At 47.9% G+C, this 25,355-nt stretch overlaps 1 protein-coding gene across 4 annotated transcripts in view; it reads left to right on the top strand.

Annotated features, from left to right (window-relative positions):
- Positions 1–867: 867 nt before the first annotated feature.
- Positions 868–25,355, top strand: part of JARID2 (jumonji and AT-rich interaction domain containing 2) — a 230,034-nt gene continuing 205,546 nt past the window's right edge. Inside the window, exons 1-2 of one of the 4 annotated variants that reach the window (XM_061398816.1) lie at positions 868–1,092; positions 2,431–2,634. In XM_061398816.1, coding sequence (XP_061254800.1) covers positions 2,590–2,634 — 45 coding nt within the window. In that variant the 5' untranslated portion in view covers positions 868–1,092; positions 2,431–2,589. Of the gene's footprint in view, positions 1,093–1,488; positions 1,712–1,756; positions 2,168–2,430; positions 2,635–25,355 lie in introns of those variants that run through there. The other 3 variants (XM_061398813.1, XM_061398815.1, XM_061398814.1) reach the window with 3 other exon arrangements.

The following is a 25,355-nucleotide window of genomic DNA, read 5'->3' as shown; positions in this document are numbered from 1 at the left end:
ATTCCACTTCAGGGCCACGGGTTCCATCCCTGATCAGGGAACTAAGATCCGGCATACCATGCTGCGCAGCAAAGGCAAAACTTTATTTGATTTACGGAAATCTTTTAATAACGTGTCTGTTTCTTAGCTGGGCTAACATTATTACATAATCTACTCCATAAGATGTGATGATCACTAATTTGTTGATGAGGAGATGGACCAGCTTCAGAGAGGCCATCCCGTGCCTTTTAGGAAAGGGCCCTGGGTGGTATGACAGGTCTCTCACCTCCAGTTTCTGAGACCTTTCTAGACAGTCCTCAAACACTTCAAACACTGCTGTACATAAAACCTAACGATTATGATACTTCCGACATAAGGAGAATCTAGGGGATGGGAAGGAGAATTGAATGTATAGGAATGAATATGAAGGCGTACTTAATTCCACTTCTCGTTTCTTAAAAGAACTGCCCGAGATGAGATCCTTTAAAACATCACTGCTCTACATTTACGGTGCGAATAAGGAAATTAACAATGCAGACTGGCTAAGAGAGACTTGAAGTAGCTAATAAGGCTAAGGCCGAAGAGATACACCGGGACCGCCTCCTTCATTTAGATCAACGATTAAATGAGCACAACAGGGGGCAGAGGCAGGTAGAATGCGGGTTCTCGCGTGGCTACCGCGGGTGGTATTCCCGGCACTCGGCGTTCCAGACGCTTCCTTGCGGTGTGCGGGTCTGTGTGGCTCGGACTCCATATTCCACTCGTTTCCCCTCAACGTTGTAGCCTCGCTAACAGGCACTCCAGACTCAAGAGACGTCGGGACCAGCCAAGATCCAGCGCGATCTCTTAAAAGACGGTGATTTTTTTTTTTTTGGAGGCGGCGGCCGGGGCTTCCCTTTTGGGGTCCCCCCCACCCCCGACGCCGTCCTCGCCCGCCAGGCCGCGTGCCGCGCTGGGAGGTGGCCTTTCCGCGAGGTGACCTCGGGCTCCCCCGAGCCCGACCGCAGCACGCTCCGTGTGGAGAGGCGAGGCGGTGTCCTGAGGTGACACCGGCTGTGCCGCCGAGGCAGCAGGCGCCGCCGATCAACTAGTTCGCACCGAGGATTCCTCTTGGTGCGTGGCCCAGTTTTCCTCAGGACGGGCTCCAACCCCTAGCCGACACCGCCCCCCGCGCCGCCACGCTCCGAGGCCTTCCCCCGGGACGCGGCGCGTCCCTCCCCCGCCGCTCGGCGCGGCGCGCGCGCGATTCCTCGATTCCACAGGCGGTTCGCGCCGCGGGTGGGGGCGGGGCGCGCGGGGAGGGGGCCGGCCGCCGCGGGGGGAGGGGGACCGCGGCCGGGGGGCGGGGGCGGGCCGGCGTGGGGAGTTCCTCGCTCGCGGACCACACGCTCTGCGGGCCAATCCCGAGCCAGCCTCGCTCAGTGTCACACGCGGGACACGTCCAAGCGTTTGTTGGCAGGGCCGGCAGGGGGGCGGGGGCGGGGAGGAGGGGAGGGGAGTTGAGTGACAGGCTTGCGGGGCAGGCTGGGAATTGTAGTTCCCAGCGCCCATGGCCATAGCCATTTTGTAGTCGGGGGACTACAACTTCCAGAAGATCAAGGGGACCATTCTAAGGTGCCCCGGGAATAGGCGGCTCTCCCCGGGGCCAGGCGTCCTGGGGCACTGGCACCCAGTAGCCCGGCTGCAGGTAGACACGAGGCGTGGCGGGGGCTAGCGTTGTGGCGGCCGAGGGGTGAGCGGCAAGCTGGGGAAAGGGGGTGAGGTGGAGCGACCGAGCGTGCCATGCATTGAGCTAGGGAGCCTCTCTCAATTCCAGTCTTAGGCTCGGCGTGGGAGCGATGCCTGCGGGGTAGCCCGGGAAGGGTTTGTCGAGGCCTCTCGGGTGTCTCGTCGACGGGGCCGTGAGGGTCCTCTGGGCTGGGCCAGGGGCGGTCGGCACCGGAGTAGGCGGGCTCCTGGTGGCCCAGCTGTGGGAGTTTTCGGCTGGCGTCCGGCGGGGAATTACCCGAGGAGCCCTAACTTGTATAAAAGCAGAGTCCATTTAAAGTTGGGCTGGATAGCCTCTATCTCATTGGTTAGGGGGCTTGGAAAAAAGAGACTCGGCGAGCCCTCGCTGTGGTGCTGCCGCCGCCGCCGCCGCCGCCGCTGGAGTTGACTCTTCTGCTCGCACTGCTGCTGCAGCACAAACGTGACTTCCAACATTTTTTATTTATCTTTCCCTTTTCTTTTCCAAGATGTAACTACAGCTCAGACACTAAGGACCTTCACGTTTCGCTGATGTAGTTTTTGGAGGAAAAAGGGGGGGGAGTGAAGGGCGTCGGTTTTTTTTGTGTGTGTGTGTTTCGGGGGAAATTTTCCATTATGAGTGTTTTACTAAAGTGAATTTTTTTTTGTTTGCTTCGTCTTTGGCTTTTTTTTTTTTTCCCTTCCCAATTTCGGATTTATTTCAAGGCGAATCGGGCTTTGGGGAAAGAGGAAGAAAAGTCGGATTACAAGATCAGCCACCACCAACAACAATAAAAACCACCAGGATATTTTTTTGCAAATTTCTGACGGCTTTAAATTCATGAAGCAATTGTCCCCTTTTGCAATCAGCATTTGGATCTCAGAATGAGCAAGGAAAGACCCAAGAGGAATATCATCCAGAAGAAATACGTAAGTGCTCCTAACAACACATCCTTTGACTTGTAGTTTTAAGCAATGGCTGTGAATGTCAAGTTTATAGATAATTCTGCAGCTGAAGGGTTTGAAACACAGCGTCCGATAAGGCTGTTTCTTTCTTTTCTGAAAGAAGGCTTTTCAGGCAAAGTCGTGTCTGCCTAGTTTGGATGAAAAAACAGATTGGTGTAGCGATACCTCCAGTGAATAAATTGACCTCGAATGACACAACCATAATCTAGTTTTAGATGAAAGGCAGGGGATTTTGGTGGAGCCTAGTCGGGGAGGTGGGGGCTGCGGTAATATAACTAAACTGCATTCTCGGGCGGATTTGTCCCCATATTGCACTTTGCATGCAAATGAGTCTGTGTTATTATTATTAATGTTATTTGGGAAATCGTGTAACGCGTTTGTGTTGGGAGCCCTTTAAGTTGCAATCGAGGGTCCGATTATGGCGATCTTGTTCCTTGGACTGGCACATCAAATTTAATGTATGTGGTCGTTTTGGCTTATTTGGTTCGCGACATAAACCAGTTGGGAATCATGTTACAGGGAATGCATTTGTTGGGATTGACTTTAATAATGGGACTGGTTTTGTTTAAAAATTCATGGTTTCCAGTTTTAGGGGAAAAAGACATAGAATATAGTTAACGTTTTTAAGTAGGCATGTGAATGTAAATGTAAGTGACTACAATTAATTTCTCCCAGTTAACTGGGCTTCTGAAATTTGGTGATTATTCCGAGATTTAAATGGTTTGGAATAGTTAAATATGTTTTGTGCATAGTACAGCTACGTTTTGATTGGCATGGGGAGTGTTTTTGTTTTGTGTGTGGTGGCTTTTTTTTTTTTTTTAAGTTTGGGGGGAGGGAGAGGAGAGGGGGGACCGAGGATTAACCAAATATGCACTCGAGTGATCGGTGATTAGCTGCATGCTTTAAATCAAAGAACCCATTAAAAAAAAGAAAAGGCCGAATGAACACACGTTAGGAATAATGCAATGTTATAAGAAAGTTTGATTTAACTCGGGTGGACAAATTGGTGTTAATATTTTCCCTTTTTGAGCAGTGTGATGTGTGTAATGGGAGATGACCTTCGGGGCACTGGTTTTGTAAAAAATAGATTTAATGGAAAAGCTGAATACCTCTTCTTGAGGGCTGATCCAACCTAGACACGTAAACTTCAACTATGAAAGAAATGCAAGGTTAAATAATCAAGCCCAACTTAAAACGCTGCTCCCTAAAGAATTTAAGAATTAAAATACATCCGCATTGCAGAGGGCTGAGGAGAATGCAAAGGACTAGTTTAAACTCGGGCTGTAGAAACTGCAGGGAGACAAGCTTGCCTGCGAGCGTGGACGCCTTCCCGGGGCACGTCCGATCCGGGTGCAGCCACAAAGCAAAAAGGGGGTAGAACTTGGACCAGAGCCACCCCCGCCACCCCCCCCCCCTCCGCCATCGCTAAGTTGGGGAGCGGCGCGGGGTGGGATTTTTTGTTCCCGGTGGTCAGCGGATTGTGTCGACTCCGGGCGTCCGGCCGCCTGCCGGTGTCTGGCGGCGGCCGCAGGAGGCAGAGCACGAGTTAACGTTCGGGGAGCTGAGCCCGTGTTCCCGACGTGCTCGAGCCGGTGCGGCGCAGGGGGGAGGGCGGCGCGCGGGGGTCGCGGCGGGCTGGGCCGGGTCTGGGAGGCCGCGCGCGGCCTGTAGGGGGCGGGCTGCGGGCTCGGGGCGGGCGGCGCGGGCCGGCGGGCGGGCGAGCGGGTGGGTGGGTGGGGCGCGGGGGCGGTGCGGCCGGTCCGCCTGGGGAGGGGGCGGTGCGGGGCGGGGGCGTGGTGGGGAGGGGGCGGGCAGCGCGCGGCTGCGGCGGGCGCCCCCCAGCGCGCGCACGGCAGAGCATGGCGGCGGCGGCGCAGCCGGCTCCCCGCGGCCTGGCCCGCCGGCTCCAGTGCGGGCCCGGGAGCAACAGGTTAAGCCGGCTAGACGTCAGCGCGCCCCCTCCCCGCCCCCCGGTTCCTCCCCTGCCTCGCGCCGGCCGCCTCCCCCTCCCTCCGCCCCCCAGCGGCTCCGGGTTCCCGGACGCTCCGGCCGGGTTCTGTTGTCATTGTGACGTCACAAAGGGACGGGCCGGGGTGGAACCTTCTCCTCCTCCGTGACGTCAAAAGTCGGGCGGGAGGTTCCAGCGCGGCGGGGCTGCGGGGGCGGAGGGAGCGGTGCGGAGGCGGGGGCTGCCGCGCTTAGGCAGGAGGAGGATGCGATCGGCCTCGGCCTTCCGCCCCGAAGCGCCGCACTGCCCTCCAGGTGAGCGCTGGGAGCCTCTGGTCCCCTTGCGAGCGCCCCCGACCCTGCTCTGGTTCCGTTTCGGAGGTGGGCAGCAGGGCGGAGACGCCTCCTGTCTGCGAAAACGTTTTCGCTTCCTCTGTTTCCAGGTCTGCTGACGGCTGTGGCATTATTGCGGTGGTGGTCGTGCTTTCTCGTCAGTGCTTTTGCAAAGCAGGGAAACTTCAGTGGGGCAGCTTGGTTTTGCAGGAGAATCGCGTGATGGGTTTGGCCACCTTGTCACTTTAAGTCGTGTTGGGGATGTCACGACAGGATGTGGCGGGGTGATGCTGCACAGCATCAGCTGTTGGTTTTTCTGGAAGCCTTGAAACACCAGAGCGGCACTTCGTTATGCCAGCTCTAGGCCTATGGAGTAGTTTAGGGGTTGGGGCAGACGGAAGACCAGTCATCGGTAGGTGTGCTTGGACTGCAAGTCTAAGGTGTCTTGGGCTCAGTTCTTCAGAACGAGAGTCCGAGGGGCGGGAAATCTAGGTTTATTTACTCATATGTAAAATAGAAAAAGTAATACATGCTTTTGCCTTTTCATTTTATCTGAGATCGCGTGCGTGAGATGATGTGCGTGGAAGATGTAAAACTATGCTGTTTCTATGTAAGATGAAATCATTACTTGAGCTGGTGGAAGGCAGCGCATTTCCTGCAGTTGATCTCAAAAGCCTTAGCTGCCTGCCGCGTTGCCATTTAGCTTATTGCTTTAGCAAAACAGAGTTTGTGGATGGCAGGCTTTGGGGAAAATGATTATTATATTTCATATTAAATGACATCTTTGAAAAACTCATAAATTGTAGTGTAATCCTGTCTTAATTGCTGGGCACGAGTCCCACTACGGTACCTTAAATAACTGAAAACGTTTGCCTTTCAAAGCCCCAATCCACTTGGACAATAAAAAGTTACATGTTTTGCTCTATGGGTATCTTATGCCATTCCCGTCACTCCACTGGTTGATTATTGCTGTCGAGTGTAACAGATAAGATACCTAGACTTAAAAACTATTTGATACTTGGTGCTTTATAGAAGGTATGAGTTTGAAATAAAAATCTCTGCCACATGAAGATATGATTCATGTAGTTAGCAGGAAAACAAATTATCAGTTTGATTTCTAGGACAGCTCAAGAAGAATTTGTAACACTAGGTTGTAAATTTTAGGTATTTAATTCTCTGATTTAAAAGTGCAGTATGATTGAAAACTCTGGGAAAAGTTTGTGTTACAAGATTCAAAAGCAAAGTTTACTACAATTGCATAAAATTGTAAAGAGAAAAAGTAGAACTACACCAAAATGTAGTGGTAGGATTTATAAGTTGGTTCCCCCCACCCCCACCAGTTTTACACCCAATTGATTTATTTTATGGTTTTCCGGGAAAAAACCTGCATACCTTATTTAATTAATTGCTGTATTTTTTTCTTTTTTGAGCTGTTTAGGTGGCTTGCTTTCTGCCTGTCTCTAGTAGTGGAGAAAAACCGTTCTCTTTTTCCCATAAGTCTCTGGGCAGAAACAGTTTAGCAACAGTCGTGGTCTGGAGAGATTATGGAAGGAATACTGCTGTCAAGAGTCCGAAGTGTGTTGCTGAGATTTAAAAAGGAAAAAAAAAATCATCTTTAAAAATAATCCAATTTATGATTACCTGGGTTATTATTACTTTACTGTAGACAAGTATCTGACTTGTGTATTCCGCACAGCCATTGGCCCAAAGGGCCAACTAGAATTACTTGGTGCTTAGATGGTTTCATGGCTGTTTCCTGTCGTAAGAGGTCAGACCAGTTCTTGTTGCTTGGCTGAGGGCTATTGACTCACTTCCAGATGCCTTGGAAAGAACTCCAGTGTTAATCTTAATATATATCCTGCTCCAAAGGTTATTTAAAATTTCCTCCTTCAGAAAGAGAAAAATTTTTTTGAGTATGTAACCAGTGTCTTTAAGATTTTAAATAGAACCCTTCTTTTCAGAGATGATATGGGAAAGTCATGTTAAGCCTAACATTGGAACACTCGGTAAAGGCTAAGCTGAACTTTTTTTTTTTAGTTTAATGAGAGTTTTATAGAAATCTATACAAATCTACTTTGTTTTTTCCATCTTGTGTCTTTGAAACCTCGTGTGTTTTTTGATCCTTACAGGACAGCTCAATATGGACAAGTCATTGCTTTGTGTAACTGAACATATGAAGCTGTCCTACTGAACAGTCCAGATCTGTGTAACCAGAGCTATATCTCACGTAGCATGGTGTCTGTGTTGGTGAAAAACATTAAGTCCTACAAAATCGAACACTAAAAATTACAGGGCTAATGGAAAAATAAGGATGAAACATGTCACTCAAAACATATGTAACTTTGGTAAAGCGAACCATAATCAGTTAGTAATCTGGATCTGGAAAAATGACATAAAGTGCTCAGGTAGGCAGCTCAGACTCCAGAGTGAATTGTAAAAATTGAGAGGTGTTATACTGGCAGTATTTTTACAGAGTGCAGCTTGTGTTGCCAGGGCAGCATGGATGGAACGATGCTGTTAGCTGTAGGTGGGCATTGGTGGGTTTTTTTTTTTTTCCCTCCGCCTTATGGTTTTTTTTTTTTTTTTCCCGCCTTATGGTTTTTATTTTTTTTTTGGTGAAGATGAACTTTTGAGCTTCTTGGTAGATGCGCACTTTTCTAGTTTACTGCAAGTTTTTTTTTTTTTAAATTGTAAATGGATGCTCAAGAGATTCTTTAGGTTTATTTTTAAGGTTTGCCCTTGGTTATGCTGGTCTGAGGACCTGGCTTTTTAACACTCAGTCATACGTTTTTCAGTCTGAGTAGTTTCCTTTTTGGAATTCTGCTTGTATGGTTCTGATCTTCGTGTTACTGGTCTGCATCTAAATCTTTCGCAGGATCATAGCAACAGCTCTGGTACTAACCACCTTCCACCTACGCAGCCTACCCAGTTCTTCTGGCTGAAGGACATCCTGGCCGTGACATCCCTGCGTGAAGCCCCTGCCAGGGGGTAGGCCCGGGGGAGTGTGTGCCCCTGTCCCCTTTGGCTCTCACCCACGTAGAAGGCTTGCCAAGTGCCAGTTGTTTGTTCCCAAATCTGGTTATTCCGGTTAAATTTATCATTGAAATTTCAGTTAAATATTATATAAACCTTTGACCGAGTGTGGCAAGACAGTTGGTTTCTATGAAAACTTGAAGCTGAATGTTTGGGAACCCTTGATAAAAGTGAATTACTGTAAAAACGAGATTGTTAACGTAGATGTGGGCCTGCCATTTAAAAGACTTGGGTGAAATCTGTAAGGTTTCGCACCCATACTGCTTTGCAAGTGGTTCCCTTTTAAGAACCAAGCTTCATTTATGGCTGAACTCCCTTCCCAACAAACAAAAAAGCTTGCCATGGAGTACCACGAATTCTCAAAATTATCTGTAACAAGAACTTCCCTGGTGGTCCAGTGGTTAAGAATCTGCCTTCTAAGGCAGAGGACACTGGTTTGATCCCTGTTGAGGGAACTAAGATCCGACATGCCTCGAGGCAGCTGAGCTGGGGCACCACAAGAGAAGCCCCTGTGCTGCAGCTGAGACCAAATAAATAATTTAAAAAAATCTGTCACTAAAAGCATATTCGTGTGTTCATTACATTCACTTGTATGTATATGCTCAACCTATGTACACGTATATTAACGATTTACTGCTTCACAGACTCTACGTTAGCTAACCAACTTAATGGTCCCTATCAGCTCTAAGAGTGCTTCCATTATATTTAGCCTTAATCCCCAAATATTAAACTAGACTTCTTATCTAGTTCATGCCAGGTAGCATAGATAAAATGTGGGTCAGTTAGAGTGGCCCTGCTGAGGTAATTTGTAATACTTTCAGAGTTTGTGTAGTTCTCAGGATGGTGGGGGTTAGAAAGATGAGTGATTTTACACTTCATTTATGTGGAGTTCAGAAGCTTATATCTTGTAATCCAGCAACTTTAATTATTTTGTCTTACTTAGGAGATTCCACTTCAGATCCTTCCAGATCCATTCTGTTCCATCTTTTCTGTTCCATTTCAGATCCTTAAGCCTACCTGTTAATGGAAACGAGACACATTGAACTTCAGTTTTTTCTGTTTGAATCAGTTTCTCTTGTTTCTTTCCTCTGCAAACCTTGCTTCCTTTTCCAGGCCCCAGACTTGGTGTTTTGGGTCCCTTTTGTGTGCCCATGAAGCCTTCTCCACATTTGCCCCTTCATCTCAGACCACTTTCATTCCAGAAGGTGGGAACTTGGATGACTTTGGTCTCCTTTTTTGAAAAAGACAATTTGAGTGAGATTTTTCCTTATCCTTTTAGGATATAATTTTTCTTGACTTCTAACAACCCCATGGCCTTCTGACAGTCTCACACTTTTCAGTAAGAGTTTTTCATTCATTTTTGATTCAGAATAAAATTGTCAAAAGTAGAGCTGAGCCTGCTCCCGGTTGATCGATCTGCCTGCTTCTGGCACGTCCTGTCCTGCCACCTCTTCTTGGAGGTGGCTTTTGTCTATCATTGTTCTCTCATTCTCTTTCTCAGGATGTGTGGGGTGAGGAGGGGCCCACATTTTGCAGAGGTGGATCCCGTTCCCAAGGGCCAGGTCTCAGGTCCATCTGAGTGGGTAGCTGGGCTCCAGCCTTGGGCCCTGTGTTTCTTTTGGGCTTGCTGTCTACTTCCACCGGTCTGTCTGTCCACAGACTTTACTACTCTTGTGAGGGGGCTCGCCCATGCCTCTTAGGACTTTTCTGCCATTTGAAGAATTGTACCAGAAGAGCTTGGACTGTAGGAAACACACTAGCATCGTGAGGAGAAGACCCAGTCAGTTCTGAAATAACCGCCCACAGTTACTGTTTCTCTAGTGAGCTCACAGGAGAGGAAGAGACTGTTGAGTCCATTTTATAGAAGGGAAAACCGAGGCCAGCAGTCCCTGGCCAGGGAGTGAAAGGCTGGATCTCCTCCCCATATTTTAGTCCAGATGAACTGGAGGTAAAAGGAATGATCAGAGTAGCCCCAGGAGGTGGGGTAAAGGCCATAATCGAGGCTCCTGGTAGCCTTTGGTGAGGTTTTTTTACTTGAGAAAGTTGGGGGGAAGTCGAGGCAGTTTGTCAGCCTCCATAGCAGGAGTGGATCTGTTGCAAGTGAGTGTTTGTTATTTTTTTAAACACCAGTTGGTGGAGCTACCCTCTTCTCCCCAGCTGCCTGTCTCCTTAGGAAAAAGCTTTGAGGTCCCAGATGCCCTGGGGCCTGGCTAGTGCTTGCTCCGCATTTTTATTAGTGCCCCCACCCCATCCTCTCTGGTGTACCTGAGAGCTGACCTGGGCTGTGTTTGCTCTCCAGGCTTCTGAATTCATTTGCTTTTGTAGGGTCTGTGACAAATAGGCTTCGATGCTTTTTCTGGCAATCTTATTGTTGCCCCTGACTTTTGCTGCTTAGGGGACCACGGGGCGTTGGGGGAAATCATTTGCCCTCAAATCCTCACCAGGGTCTGGGCTGGGCAGTCAACAAAGGCTGCCCAGATGTGTTAATGAGGCTGCGTGAGTAATGAGAACATTACACGTAATTACTTACACATTCATAGGACGTATGAAGGCCTTAGAAAGGGGAACCCTACTGACAGTTCTTGGGAGCTGATTCTGAGAGCTGGTGTGGCCTAGAAGGCCTAAATTGGATTTTAAGTTCTAATTTTGTAAGTCTGTCAAGCTCCACCACCCATGAAGAGGTAGGCAGTGAGCATTGAAATACTGGTAACAGTGTTCAGTTACCAGGAGTCCTAGAAGGTCATCTTATTCATAGCCACACATTTTGCCCCTTTGTATTCCCTCCATGGCTCTTGTCACATATTTTCTCCGGTACAGTCAGCAGTATTTTTGGGTAGGGTGTGGAGTGGGTGTTTTCCATCAAGAGACCCTCTGGTTGATGTGACTGAGTCACCCAGGGGGAATGTTGGGAGACTTTTTGGTGCCCTGTTTTCGTGGCTCTCTTCTCAAATCTGGGTGGTTCTTTATCCATTTTTTTCCCCAACCACAATTTGGGTTAGAGCTTGATCTACAATAGTTGTGTGTGCTATCTCTTGTTTCTCATTTCTATCAGCTGTTAGAAGTGTTTGGTGCCTGTGGGGGCAGAAACAGGTGCCAGGAGGAAATGAGAAGGGATTAGGGCTGTGCATGTGTTTCTTGCATTTATTCCCTCCTGGGTTTGCAGGAGGGGCGCTGCATGAATGCTTACTCTGTTTAGCAGCAGTTGGATGTCGACCTTGTTAGGACTTGGAGTGTTCTGTGCTTTGTGTCCATGCCTCGTTGCTTGTATGTAGGCTTGGGGAATTTAATGCCTCACATTGTGAGGGGCTTGTTCTGAATGTAGGGCACCTCTGTGGTCATAGTGGACAAGATTGGGAATATGAGCTGAGCTCAGGGTTGAGCCCTGTGTTGCACTGGCTGTGTGACCCTGGGCAAGCCACATAACCTCGCTGAGCTGCTTCCTCACCCGGAAAACTTGTTCCATGCACCTCACAGGCTTGTGGCTGGGAGGGTCAGTGAGATTTTTGATGTGAAAGCACTTTGTAAACTGCATACTATGCACAAATGCTCAAGAAGGTATGATTACACAGTTGGAAATCACCAACCTAGAGATATGAGGCCTGTCAGCAGCCTTCCAGGCTGACTCAGAAATGAATAAATCATATGAATTCTGTGCCTCTTAACAAGCCAAATGAAGAGCAACAGATACTCTAAAGTCCGTTTTGGAATACAGAACAAAGCTTTAAAGATTAGAAGGTGATTATATTCAGTATCTTGTAGTAAACCTGTAATGAAAAGGAATCTGAGTTAAAAAATTACAGAATGACTCTGCTGTACACCTGAAATTAGCATGGTATTGCTGTACACCCGAAAGTGAATCACTTGACTGTACACCTGAAATTAACACAGTGTTGCTGTACACCTGAAACTAACCGAATCACTTTGCTATACACTTGAAATGAACACAATATTATTAAAAAAAAATTTAGACAACGATGTGATCTCTTCCCACCCCCCACTTTCTGGTGGTTGAGTGTCTTCTGTATTATCCAGCTCTTGATTTCTGAACCTGACCGGGTCGTGAACTGGAGTGACAGATTGAGAATTCAGGTTAGAGCGGCACTGAAGCTTTCCACGGAGATGTTCATCTTGGGCCTTGGAGCAGTGTTCCTTGACCTTGAACATTGGCTCAAGCTAAGTTTGTCCTCGATGCAGCACGCAAAGCCCTTGCTCTGCCTTGAGCTTGGGGCTACCCTTTCCACTGCAGCTGACCCAGCCTCCTGGTCTTTGCACATCCTGGTTCCTCAGCTTGCTTTGGGGCCGATTGCCTGCCCAGTCCTGCTGAGCCCACCTAGACCGCTCTGTGACCTGATGGGACAGCCTGCTACTCTCTTCCTCCCATCAGGCAGAGCCAAGCCCCCTTTCTGTGAGCCTGCCTCCTTACAACTACCTCTCTGGAATCAGTGTTTACGTGTATCTCTCCCTGTTAGCGCCACATGAGTAGAGGCTGAATTTTCTGTCATCACACAGTTTAGGAAATATTTGCTGAGTATTTAAAATCCTATCCAGTAGTGGGAGGGAATTGGTAAGGATCTAGCGGAAAAAGGTGAGCTTCACTAATCAGAATTTCACAGCTGAGGAAACAGGTGTCTAGGGACAAAGGTTGTACATTTTACAGTGACACTGCCAGGGCATGAGACCCAGCGCCTGCCACAGTGGAAGGCCGTCTGGGGCACGAGACCCAGCGCCTGCCACAGTGGGAGGCCGTCTGGGGATACTGCCTTTGGACCCATTTTTCAGAGATGCATTCTCCTGCCAGATGTATCCTCGGTTACCCGTGATAACTGCAGTCATTGATTCATTTTCACAGGAAGATAAAATCCACATGTAGTCCCCATATGTAATTGGGCCATTAATGTTTGCCCCTGTTTGAAAATGATTATTTTGTCCTAGAAGTCATTCATTGCAGACAACAACATGAAGATAAAATCTATTGCAGTCACCTACGGGGCGTTCCGGTGAAGGCAGTGGCACCCCACTCCAGTACCCTTGCCTGGAGAATCCCATGGATGGAGGAGCCTGGTGGGCTGCAGTCCATGGGGTCGCACAGAGTCGGACACGACTGAGCAACGTCACTTTGACTTTTCACTTCCATGCATTGGAGAAGGCAATGGCAGCCCACTCCACTGTTCTTGCCTGGAGAATCCCAGGGACGGGGGACCTGGTGGGCTGCCGCTTGTGGGGTCGCACAGAGTCGGACACGACTGAAGCGACTCAGCAGCAGCAGCGGCAGCAGCGGGCGTTCCTGCACTTGTACAAATGTCGTTTTACATGTGTGGGCTCTTACTCTTAAGTGATAGTCTCTTCTGGGCTCTTTGCATTTATATCTCATTTCAGTTACCAAAAGAGGATTCTGCATCATCATTGTTTTAAAATTGTTTAATTTTGGTTGCGCTGGGTCTTTGTTGCTGTGCTTGGGCTTTCTCTAGCTGGGGGCGAGCAGGGGCTACTTCTCTGGTTGCGGAGCACGGGCTCCAGGGTATATGGGCTTCAGTAGTTGCCACGCGCCGGCTCAGTAGCTGTGGCCCGTGGGCCTAGTTGCCTCGAGGCACGTGGGACCTGAGCCCGTGTCCCCTGCGTTGGCCCGTGGATTCTTATCCACGGCACCACCGGGAAAGTCCCCTGCACTGCTTTTCAGTAGCTGCTGGGCACCTGGTCAGTCTGGAGCAGTTTTCTTGTGTGTTCTTGAGGGCTGTCCCACACAGCGTGGGGGCCGCTGTCACAGTGACGCGTGCGCTGTGCCTTTCCTGTGTCTTCCTGCACTTAATTCCAACTTCCTCCAGGTGAAGTGACCACTCTGTGTGACGGTGTTTATGCTCAGATCCCTCTCAACAGCTGTGTTCTGAGGGAAAGGCTGCACTAATTCACAGCCCCCCAGGTAGCGCCAGTGGGTTGGTTGGTTTGTTGTCTGCTTTTAAATACCAATACAGGCACTTGTAACAAGTAGTAAAGATGTCAGTTGGGTTTTATTTAAGTTTCTGTTTTCTTTCCTTGTCCTCTCTCAGGGCATTAGAACTAAATGAGATGAGATATGGGGAAGCACTTTGTAAAAGAAAATTGCTCTGAGAACACAACATGTTATGAGTTAGGATGACTGTAGCTGTGAAGGGACAAGGCTCTGTAGGATTGTACAATTACACATTTCTTGTTTATGAAATGGTTCTTTTGTGAGAACACGATGTAACTTTAAAATGACCTGAAATCCCATTATTTTTACAAGTAATTTCAGCCTTGTTTTGGAGGTGGGCTTTGTATGGTTACAAAGGTCCCATTGGGCTCTGGCTTGAAAGACTTTAGTTAAATACAGCCGATATATTTGGCTGTTGAGCATGCTCTTACCTGTTGTTGTTTAGTATCTCAGTCTTTTGTGAACCCATGGATTGTGGCCCACCATGGGATTCTCCAGGCAAGAAGACTGGAGTGGGTAGCCATTGCCTTCACTGGAGGATCTTCCCTCCCCAGGGATTGAACCTGCATCTCTTGCGCCTCCTGCATTGCAGGTGGATTCTTTACCATTGAGCCACCAGGGAAGCCTCTGACTATGTTAGGGGTTAGGAAATAAGACATTGTCTTTGTCCTTAGAGAATTTATGGTTCAGCTGACAGCAGGGATGCCAAACTCGGGGAAGAGAGCTGCTGGCCTCAGATTAATTACTTCCCCTCAATCTGAGTTTCTTCCTGCGTGAAATGGGGATACTCACACCTTCATTTATTGGCTCTCAGGGTCATTTTGGGGGAGGCAGAGTCGGATGTTAACATGTGAAGTGTTATAAACTAGCTATCTAGATCAGATTATTCTTATTTGAGGTCCCACGGGTCTTTGTGGCTGTAATTCTCTAGCCTCAAGGTTGAAGAGGGAACACCATGTTTCTGGGTCATCCTTGCTGATTTCAGGCTGTCCGGGTTGTCTGAGAAAGAAGATGGAAATGAAAATAATATAGCTGCTTTTCCTTTCACATTTATGAAAAAATACAGTGTGACGATTTTTATGGCAGACGTACTTGTTGATTGTTCTGATGATGGCTTTTTATCGATCTCCCTCCCCCTACGTGAGAAGGAGGTGGTATCCCAGAACTGCTGAGAAGCACCATTGACGAATATTTCTGGGTGAACTTGTTTGCCTTCTTTTTCATCCTTGAGTAAAGATGTCCCTGTAGAGATAAGTTGGGATTTAGACGTTTGCCGGCTTTTCCTCGGTTGCCGGTTCTCCGTCCTTCTACACAGAGTACTGATGCACCGCGTGTTCTCTTTTCGGCTTGTGATGGTGTCTTGGTGTTGGGGGGGGCAGAGGCAGCGTGGTGGGGATGAGCCACGTCCTGGAGTCCCAGTTGAGTGGCCAGCACGTGACTCCTACCTGCTGTAGCGGCCGACCCCCCGTGCTGGTCCTCAGCTCATACCAGCTGACTCCTCTCCAGCCTGATCACCCCAAGTGGCGAAGGGGTTTGATAGGTGCCAGATAGGCAGTCAGCCTGGTTTCTTTTTTTTTAATTTTTATTTATTTTTAATGTGGCTTTATTAATGTGTAAAAATGACAAGACACTTGGTGTTGCTCAGTAAAGAGCTCATTCCTGATTCTTACGTGGCTTTTGTCTTTGACATTCGATTCCATCCACTCTGCAGCCTTTTCACTGGGACTTGAGTTGACAGTTTTTTGAGAGGGGTGTTTTTTTGATATAGTTACTTCTGTACACTGCACCTCATTCTGAAAAGGCTTCAGGGCCATAATGAGCAGTCATCCTGAGAGCGAATAGGTTTTTCTTTGACCCGAGTGTATTCACTTTCTAAATGCCCAGAGTGACAACCGGATTAAAATAATGGGCAGTGAGCATTGGTCCGCAACCCAGTAGTGTTTGGGCTGAGTGGCTTTTTGTTTTAGCTCTGTAAACTTGACCTAAAAGTTTAGGTAAAGGTGAGGTTTGTTAAGTAATATTGCTATTGACACCCTGACAGAATTTTTAATGCGGAGGAATTTTAAAGTTCTTTAAAGAAGTTTAAAGTTTAAAAAAGAATTTTGAGGTAATCCCAGTGGTGAGCACATCCTTGAATAGCCGAGATCAGATTTCTGTTTAAATGCCAGTGCAGTTCAATATCACCTTTTCTCACCGTACATGGTGCCAGGGAGAGTCTGGATCTAATAAATGTTTTCTTGGGGTAGCAGTTGGTAGATGTGAGTGACTGCATGATTCTGTTCTGTGTCTTTAACAATGTTTGAAGAGTCTCATTCTGTGTCATAATCCTCAAAACTGCTATTAGGATTCCAAACCATTGTGGTTTAAACTTTGCTGGAATCTGAAAGGTGGCAGATGGACTGGAAGGGAACCTCCTCTAAGTGAAGAACGCTTTTGACTTGCCTGCTTGTCCCAGACTCGGCGTATCTTAGCCACAGGCCATGTCTCCTGGTGGAAGAAGGTGGGGGATACTTACTTCTTTCTTTCTCCTGGACGGTTTTCCCCCACCCCCCCTCCCCCAGCTCAGTATAAACACCATCATGTAGTCCTGCGGAAACTCCTAATACAAATATGGACTTGCAAAGCGCGGAGAAGCGCATGGAGAAGTACACTCTTTTGTACTTGTGATAAATAAAAACTCTAATGATGCCATAAAAATGGGTTTTCTTTTGACTCTGGTAAGCTTGGAAGCACTGGGAGGTGGGAAGGACGGGTGTGACTTGGAAATCTGAGGCTGAAAAGTCTGTATACACTTTTTTTTTTCCCCTCCTAACTCCACTTCTGCTCCAATTATATGAAGCGCTTGCTACCCAGACACTGCTGCTGCTGCTAAGTCACTTCAGTGTGTCCGACTCTGTGCGACCCCATAGGTGGCAACCCACCAGGCTCCCCCGTCCCTGGGATTCTCCAGGCAAGAACACTGGAGAGCCCCAAATGAAACACACTTTCTACTTTATTTTTTCCTTTCTGTCTAACATGAGACTTGCTGAAGTTGTCATGTTATTTCTTTCCAGAATTTATTGGAGCACTAGGCAAAGCCTCTTGGGAGAATAAATGATGATTGTAAAGAACAGTCAGTTTACCAAGGAAGGCCATTATCTTTGACTTGCAAAGGCTTTTACAGCTGAACATTGTTTGCTTACAGTTGTTTAATACAAATGAAGACCTTAATGGTACCTATTGTAAGGGGAGTTCTTTTACTGTATTTGTACACGGAGGTCATCTCAATAAAGAACAGAACCCCTTGCTCAGTCCTAACTGCCTGTTTCTCCAGATAGGCATTGTTTACTGTCCAAGGAAACTTGGATGGTGCTTCGTGGCTGCCTTTTTCCTCCCATCCACCACACGGAATCCTCCCTGTTGAGTGTGAAAAGATTTCTAAGGCTGACAAAGTGATTCTGAATGTACTTTTAGAGTCTCTCCTCTAACTGCTTCCTTCCCAATTTCCGAATCCAAAGATGGTTTTAAAACGAATTTACGGGACTAGTCTAAGTAGGCACTGACATCGGATAAATATACTTAAATGGTAGGCTGTCATGCTCTTGATTAAAGCCCACAACATAGCTGCAGGGAAGTAGGAAGACTGCAGTTGCACTTTTATTTTTGGGGAGATTAGAGTTACCCCTCATCACACTTTTCAGTCTGACTACAGAGTGTATGTATGTATATGCTTGGCATGCATTGCTGTCCTTGGCTGCTGCATCTTTAGCAAAGTGTCAGCCCCTTTTAGCCTTTCTTTTTAGAAACTCATATCCTCAACTTATTCCAGTTCTTTTGGCAGGTCTTCAGCTATGTTTCTTTTGGCGTTCCACTGGTGGTTCAAGACGAAAGGCATCCGAGGCATCTCAGTCTTCCCTGAGTGATCTTGGATGTGAATGTGATTTTTTTTTTTCCTCCCCTTCTTAAACAGTTCAGTAGTTTTTAGTATATTTGGAGTTGTGCAGCCATCACTACGATCAATTTTAGAACCTTTTCATCACCCCCAAAGAGAAACTCCATACCCACTGGCATGCGCTCCACATCTCATCCCAGTTTTTCCAGTCTCTGGCAACTACTAATCTACTGTATGTCTCAGTGAATTTGCCTGTTCTGGACACTTTATGTAAATGGAATCAAACAGTACACAGCCTTTTGTGACTGGCTTCTTTCACTTGGCATGATGTGTTCGAGATTCCTTCACATTGTAGTGTGTATCCATAAAAAGGACTCAATTCCTTTTTTATGTCTGAATAATACTTCATTTATTTACTGCTCTTTGACCTACGAAGCTGTTCATCTCAGCCTGCGTCCCTGCACCTCCTGTGTTCTGCTCAGCAGAGGGCTGCTGGGGGCCTCTCCTTTTCGGGTGGCTGCCTTGCCTTTTTGGGGTGTGGTTCTCACTTTCCTCCCTGCCTGACTGCCACTCTTCACTGTGTGTGGGTGTCCAACAGGGGTCTCCCTGCCTCTCCCCCTTTGCAAGCTCAGTTAGGCATGAGAAAGTGGTGGGACTTGGAATTTCATCATGGGTTAGTTGGCTTTCTGTGGGTGCTCAGGGGTTTGGGTTGTTGTTTTGGCCTTCAGGTGAATCTCTGCATGGCATTTACCACGTGGTTTTGGGAGGCGCCAGGACTTAAAAACCCTGGCTCCTCTCTGGGAGCCGGGAAGGACTGAGGAGCTGTTTTCCTACATCACCTTTGGTTTTGACCTTGTCGTGGTTGCTGATATCGACATTCTTTGCTGAAAGGTACAGGAAAGAGAGCTACTGTCTGCCTAGAAGTTCCCCTGATTTTCTTGCTCCTTCCAAGCCTAGTTTTCCCTAAACAAAAAATGCTTAAAAAATCAGAAAAGGCTCTCCACAAAGTTGTTTAAGAAATGGGGGTTCTCAGAGGGATGGTATGGGGAGGGAGGAGGGAGGAGGGTTCAGGATGGGGAACACATGTATACCTGTGGCGGATTCATTTTGATATTTGGTAAAACTAATACAATTATGTAATGTTTAAAAATAAAATAAAATTAGAAAAAAAAAAAAAGAAATGGGGGTTCTTTTAAGGAAGACGGGTGGTACCATGTTTTGATAGTTCTGATTTCCACCCCCCAGATTTATTTTTCCCACATTGCTGTGAAATAAAGATGAGATCAGTTTCCTACTTGAGTCAGGCAATTTTTACTCACGTTCAAGTGCTCATCGAAAGTATGAGGCGATAGAGAGAATGGTGGGGACTGAGAAAGCCCCATGACCCAAGGATGCTGGAGGCCTTTGGTGGACTTGGAGGGTTCTAGTTCTCTGGAAGTGATGGAGATTTGGGGTGGGTATTTGTGTCTTTCCTGGAGGTTCCTGGTAAGAGGAAGCCAAAGGCCAGCATGTTAGAGTTTGGGGATCTTATTTATCACATACTCCTCAAGTTCAGTGTCAAAAAAACTCCTTAGTAATGGGATTAATCACGCTTTTTCACACTCCCTGGTTTTTCTGGTACAACTCTCAGTTCCAGATTGACTCTTGTGCTCCAGTCACTGATGTTACCTGAAGGGCAGACGGCTGTACTCACTGTTTTCTCTGTAGTGGCTCAGTCATGAAGGATTTGTGAGGTAAGACACCCACCCACCTCACTTTAGAAAGTAGGTGTGAGTGTGTGTATGTCCATGGATACCTAAGAAGGAGCTGCTGTTTTAAACTTTGCATTGTTGAACTGGAAATCTGTGTTCTGTTTTGTCAGCCTGCCTTTGTGTGGTGTACCTATAACCTATGCTCACGCTTGTGCCATTTCTAAAGCAAATGCCACTTCCCTCCTCCTGAAATTGCTTATTAGAGCTAATTTTACGAATTGAGTTAGAACTGCCCTATAATATAATGCAGAATATTTCCCAATAATGCCTAGGTTAACAATGATCGTCTTGCTGTATTGTGCAAAAAAGGCTTCTGTTCAGACCCAGCTGGGTTTCAGGCTTAATTCATTGCTCTATGGTGGGATCACCACAGCTGCTGTGGGGCCTTTACAAATGCAAAAAAGCTGTCAGTGTTTGTTTCATCAGCTGCATAAGTGATGAGGCCAAGTTGAGGAATCCACTCCAGTGCGCAGTGTGCAGGCTGCAGCCGTTATTGTTTACAGAGTTAGTGTGTTGGGGCTTTAAAATAGTTGGCACCTCGACTGCCCTTTAAAAGCACAAGACTAAGGGACAGGACCAGTTGGTTGTCCTTGTAATGTTGGCCGGATCCGGCCTAGCCCCTGTCTTGGACAGTCGCTTGCTCCGGGCTGTGCTGTGGGACTGACCCTCTTTTGCACAAGGTGGGGATGGCTGAATACATGTCCATTTAATTCTGCGTCTCAAACTCAGGTTTCCATTCTTCTTTTTCCCCTCGTCATTTTAGTGTGTTTTTTCTTGTTGTTTTAGCACTCAGTTGTGTCTGACTCTTTACAACCCTGTGGACTGTAGCTCACCAGGCTCCTCTGTCCTTGGGATTTCCCAAGCAGGAATACTAGAGTGGGCTGCCGTTTCCCTTCTCCAGGGGATCTTCTCCACTCATGGATTGAACTCATGTCTCCTCCTGCATTGCAGGCCTGTTTGTTACCGTCTGAGCCAGCCCGGAAGCCCACCTGTTACCGTCCATAATTGTAATTGAATTTTAAAGCCTTAGTAATCCTCCTAGATCCAAAGAGGTGTAGGACTGTCAGCTGGGACCTCAGGTATCCCTGCAGTAACGTTCCGTTCAGCTCTGTGGAACTCCTTTTGTGAAATGACACTGCTTTGGGAATTATTCTCATGTCTGTGGATTCCGCAGCGAAGGCTACCTCTTGGCTACAGAAGGGGCTACCGGGCAGGTCACTTTGCAGCTAACTGGGGGGTCTCCTCAGTGGATGCTGACCCCCTTCCCCAGGGAGCTGGTGTAGCCATGGCAGTGCCTCCAGTCGCTTTTGGGACCCGTGCCCATGGTATTTCACTGGATAGGGTAGGATCGTCCCTTTCATTTTAATCTGACTGATTTTTGGTTCCCTTCTCGGTTCAGGGCTCTGTCTGAAAGTCCTGCCTCATGGCGTTGGAAGGCAGCACTGGTGGCGGCCAGCCTGTACAGGTTTTCAGAGTGGAGCTTGTCAGGTCTCTGAGCCAGCGGGGATGACTAATGGTGCTTCTTCCTCCCGGCTGGAAAGGTCCCAAAGTGCTCTCCCATATTCATAAAAAAGATGGCGTGAGGCTCAGGGTCTTCAAATTAAAGGTCAGTACTGCTCAGCTTTATCTCAAATAACTGTCACTTGCGTTCTCCCTCACTCCTTTATGTCTCTCCGTTCTTCCTCGCGGGGCATCTGGAGCCGGGAGGACAAATGGGTCCGAGGAGTTCTTGTGGTTTATGCTGGTGAAGCAGTTTGAGGATCCTGGTTTGTCCTCCCTTGAAGGGAGCTCTCTCCAGGGGAGAGGGTGGTCTTGGACAAGTACGTTTTAACTCTTAGAGTGAACTTCCATAAGAAAACACATTCAGACATCCATCTGGACTTTTTTTTAAAAGTATTTATTAGGCCGCATCAGGTCTTAGTTGGAGCTCATGGACTCAGTAGTTGCATAGGCTTAGTTGCTCCATGGCACGTGGGGTCTTAGTTCCCCAACTAGGGGTCGAACCCATGTCTCTTGCATTGCAAGGCGAATTCTCAACCAGTAAACCACCAGGGAAGTCCCCATCTAGATTTTTTTTTTTACTTTCTTCCTAAAGCCCCTCCCACCGACTGTGACACTCACCCTGGAACAGTAGTGGTGAAAAGGAAAATAGTTTCTTTTCCTTTTCCACTCCTCTGCCCCTGGGGGAGAAAACCATCTCGAGGGGCTGTGTCCCAGGCCTTGTTCCTGCTTGACTGCCCTTCAGGGACTGCACTGGTCCACCTGTTTCTCCTGGCTTTGTATTTTTTGGCTTTAGGAATCGCTTATCAAAGCCCCTTTTGCTTTTATTATCTTTGTGAGGCAGAAACATGTTCTTGTGTTGGTTTGTTTTAAAGTACCGCGTTCTCCCTGGAAAGTTCTGTGAACGTGTATCTGACTGTGTCTGTGTGTCTTCACGTGAATGTCATCTCGCCATTCCTGGAGACCTCAGTTGCCTGCCTGTCGGGTAAACTGCTCTAAATGCCACCCTGCTTCGTACCAGCTGAGTCCCCTGGGAGATCACCAGGCCTCAAGTGTTGTGCACTGTGAAATGGGTTGCAGATGCTTCCCTGCAGGAAGACAAGGCGTGACTGCCTCCCTTCTGCCTGCACTTCAGTGTTTCTCTCTAATGCTGACATGCTACAACCCGCTGGATGGCAGATAGTTTGATAAATGGTTCTCCTTTGACTTGGGGGAGAGGTGGTGAGGTCAGCATACAGCCTGAACCTCCTGGAGTGTCATTCTCCTGACCTCGGCACCCCCCAGCCTTCCACACAGACATAGACACGCCCTCAGGCGAGCAGCTTACTAGCACGAGATACAGAACCCAGTGCCTTTCCTTTTCCCATGTAGAGGTTCAGACATCTGTTTGAGGGGAAGCAAAAGGTCCGAGGATGTCAGCCACTGGGGATGGCGCGTCTGATTACCAACCAGCTGGCTGTAGGTGCCGAGGAGGGCTGTAGGTGCCCAAGAGGTGCACCCGGGCGGGGTGTCAGCTGTGAAATTGTGCAGGTAGAACGTTCTTAGAATCAGGCTTCAAATGATAGTAAAACGCAGAGGGACTCGGAATACTCAGCCACAGGGTGGGCCAAGTCTGATGAGTTTTTTCTGGTTGGTTGTTTCAACCCCTGCTGTTGAATGTCTTTTGGGGAGCCACGTTTCATTGGCTCTCCTGCCTTTAGAAGTCCGCTGTGATGCAGGAGTGAGATTTCTCCAAGGTTTCATCGCTGAGGACAGTACCGCGCCTTGCGGCTGTTCGTCTGACAGTTCTTTGTTCCTGTCCGCCACCTGGATGGGCCTGGAGGTTGCTGGGCTGCATGCAGGCAGATCTCCAGGGGTCTGTGTGTTTCACCTACATTCCGAGGGTGTGGCCCTGTTACCTGGGGCCCTGGAAATAGCCTTGTTTATCCAAGGGGTCACACAAGGAAAAGCGGTTCCCTGAGTGCATTCACACGGCCTCCCAGAATTTTGCCAATTCAGAGCTCCTCCCTCTTAGCCCCAAAGCCCTAGAGGAGGAGAGGTTAGTCCTATACTCTCTAGGATAAATGGGGGGAAGTGGACCCCTCTCTGCCCCCGAGGGTGGGGTGGATGTGAAAGCCTGCTTATGAAACTGCTCAACTGCTCCCTGGCCCTGTGCCGAGGGGCGTGCCGCCACTTTACCCTCTGGAAAGCCCAGACCTATCCCCTGATGCAGAAATTTCATCCAGAACCTCCAGACCCACTCAGGTGACCTGAATTAGCTTTTTAAGAGGGCACAGCTAGGGTTTTGAACACGAGGGCTTTAGCAGCACAACCAAAGGCTCATCAGCTTTGAGTTCTGCTGCTGACTGCGGTTATCTTGCTGCCACTAATAGAAACGAAAAAGTTCACTTGCCAAAGTGACTGTCCAGGAGTTCAGCTTCACTCCGGGCTTCTGTGGTCGGAGGAAAACGGTCGCTACCTCCCTGTTCCATTTCTTGCCGTCATCTGGTGGTGGCGGGACTGCTGGGGGGAGGCCAGGCAAGAAGGGGTGAAAGAAAGAACCGCTGAGCAGTGGTTGTGCAGGATGTGTCTGGAAAGGCCCCTGGCTTTAGAAAGGGGGTAACGTGGGAGGGGGTGACAGCCACTGAAGCATGACAAGCCTCCAGAGGCCCCTGGGACTTCCAAACATAAAAGGGAGCTTTCTGCTGATTGTACACACACACGTCTTCCTCTCCTCCGTCCATCTCCCCCGCTGGTTTGTGAATCTCCCAGTCGGACATTTTTAACATGGGCGCTCTTCTTCCTGGCTCCAGTTGGCAGGACGCTCACAACGCAGCTGCAAAGAATTTGCTTCTCCTTTATACAGCATCTCACGTTGAAAAGCAGTTGTGGGACTAGAAAACAAAATAAAAACTAGAGGGGTTTTCAGAAGTGGAAGCCAGGTTTAATTAAAGTCAAGGAAGTTGGGGCTCTGCAACTCTTTTGTTAAATCTCTTCAAGTCAGGCCTGTGCCTCAGGCAGGCAAGGTGGAAAGTGCCCAGTGGGTGCTCCCAGTTGGGAAGTGGAAGGCCTCCTTGTCTGATCCTTGCTTGGGGAACCTCGCAGAGCAGAGTTTATCGGAAGATGTGTGACCTGTCAGCTCTTGGGGGCCCTTTGTTAGGTGCTTGCCTCCTCCTTGGAGGAAGAAAACCTTTCAGGGGCTTCTGTCTCCTCACACTGTCTGAGCGTCCTGCTTCACCCCCAACCCTGGACCTAGCCTCTGGGCTGTAAAATTTCTAAAGCGTAAGAGTTTCTGACTTGATAACTGCCTTCTCACACTGGCTTTTTAATCCTTTAGTGTACTTTGGGGGTACCTCGCAGCATTTTCTTGGGTGATGGGTTGGTCATGTACTTCGTCTTGGAGGTTTTGCACGTATTCACTAACCAGTGCGTTTGCGAGGAACCCCTCCCTGTTGTCTGCAGTGCTGACTGTAGAGATGAGCTGGAGTCAAGTCACCACCTGGATTGTCAACAGGAAGGAAACTGAGAATCTGTCTCACAGATTGAAGAGGCACATTTAGTATTTGGTGACGGGGATTTTTAAAGTCTTCATTGAATTTGTTATAATAGTGCTTCTTTTTTTTTGGTTTCTTTTGGGCTACGAGTCATGTGGGATCTTAGTTCTCTGACCAGGGATCTAACCTGCAGCCTCTGCCTTGGAAGGGTATTTTTGTTTTTATTGAAAATTAATTAAAAATTTTATTGAAAATTAATTTTTATTGAAAATAACAATTTTTTGAAGATGAGTTGGCACGGGCTAGTTCTGTCAGTAGAGCATGATGAGACTATTACAGACACAAGGAATTGTATCTTAAAGACACGAGGAATTACATACAAAAGGAACATACTCGTGTTTTTCTGTAGATTCTAGCACTTCTTTTCTTCGGCTGAGGAAATGATATACTCAGGATCTTTCTTGGGTGTTTTCATGTATTTGATCCTAACCATTTCTTAGGTATTCTGACAGTCTTGTCTCATTTTGTAGGTGTAGAATTGTTGCCTGCAAGGCTGGTGTGTCCTGGGGCCTGGAACTTGGAACTGTACTTTTGGACTTGATAGTGACTGTGTTGTAGAGGTGTTGGGCTCTGGTTTGGGGTTTTGCTCAGCCTGGAAAAGCGGTGGGACTTTGTACAGTTAAGTTTTCCTTAGCTGAGAAGTTGTCGTGTATGGTGGGAACATTGTGACTTCTGATCTTCCTAGACATTTGTAGCTCGACTTCCCTTGCACTTTATTCAGCTTTAATTCTGCAAGTATTTATTATCTACTTTGTGTTATTTGTCCAGTT

Source organism: Bos javanicus, chromosome 23 (genome assembly GCF_032452875.1).
Source record: "Bos javanicus breed banteng chromosome 23, ARS-OSU_banteng_1.0, whole genome shotgun sequence".
NCBI lineage: Eukaryota > Metazoa > Chordata > Mammalia > Artiodactyla > Bovidae > Bos > Bos javanicus.
Note: the sequence above shows the minus strand (reverse complement) of the source record. Positions and strands in the feature narration are given on the sequence as shown.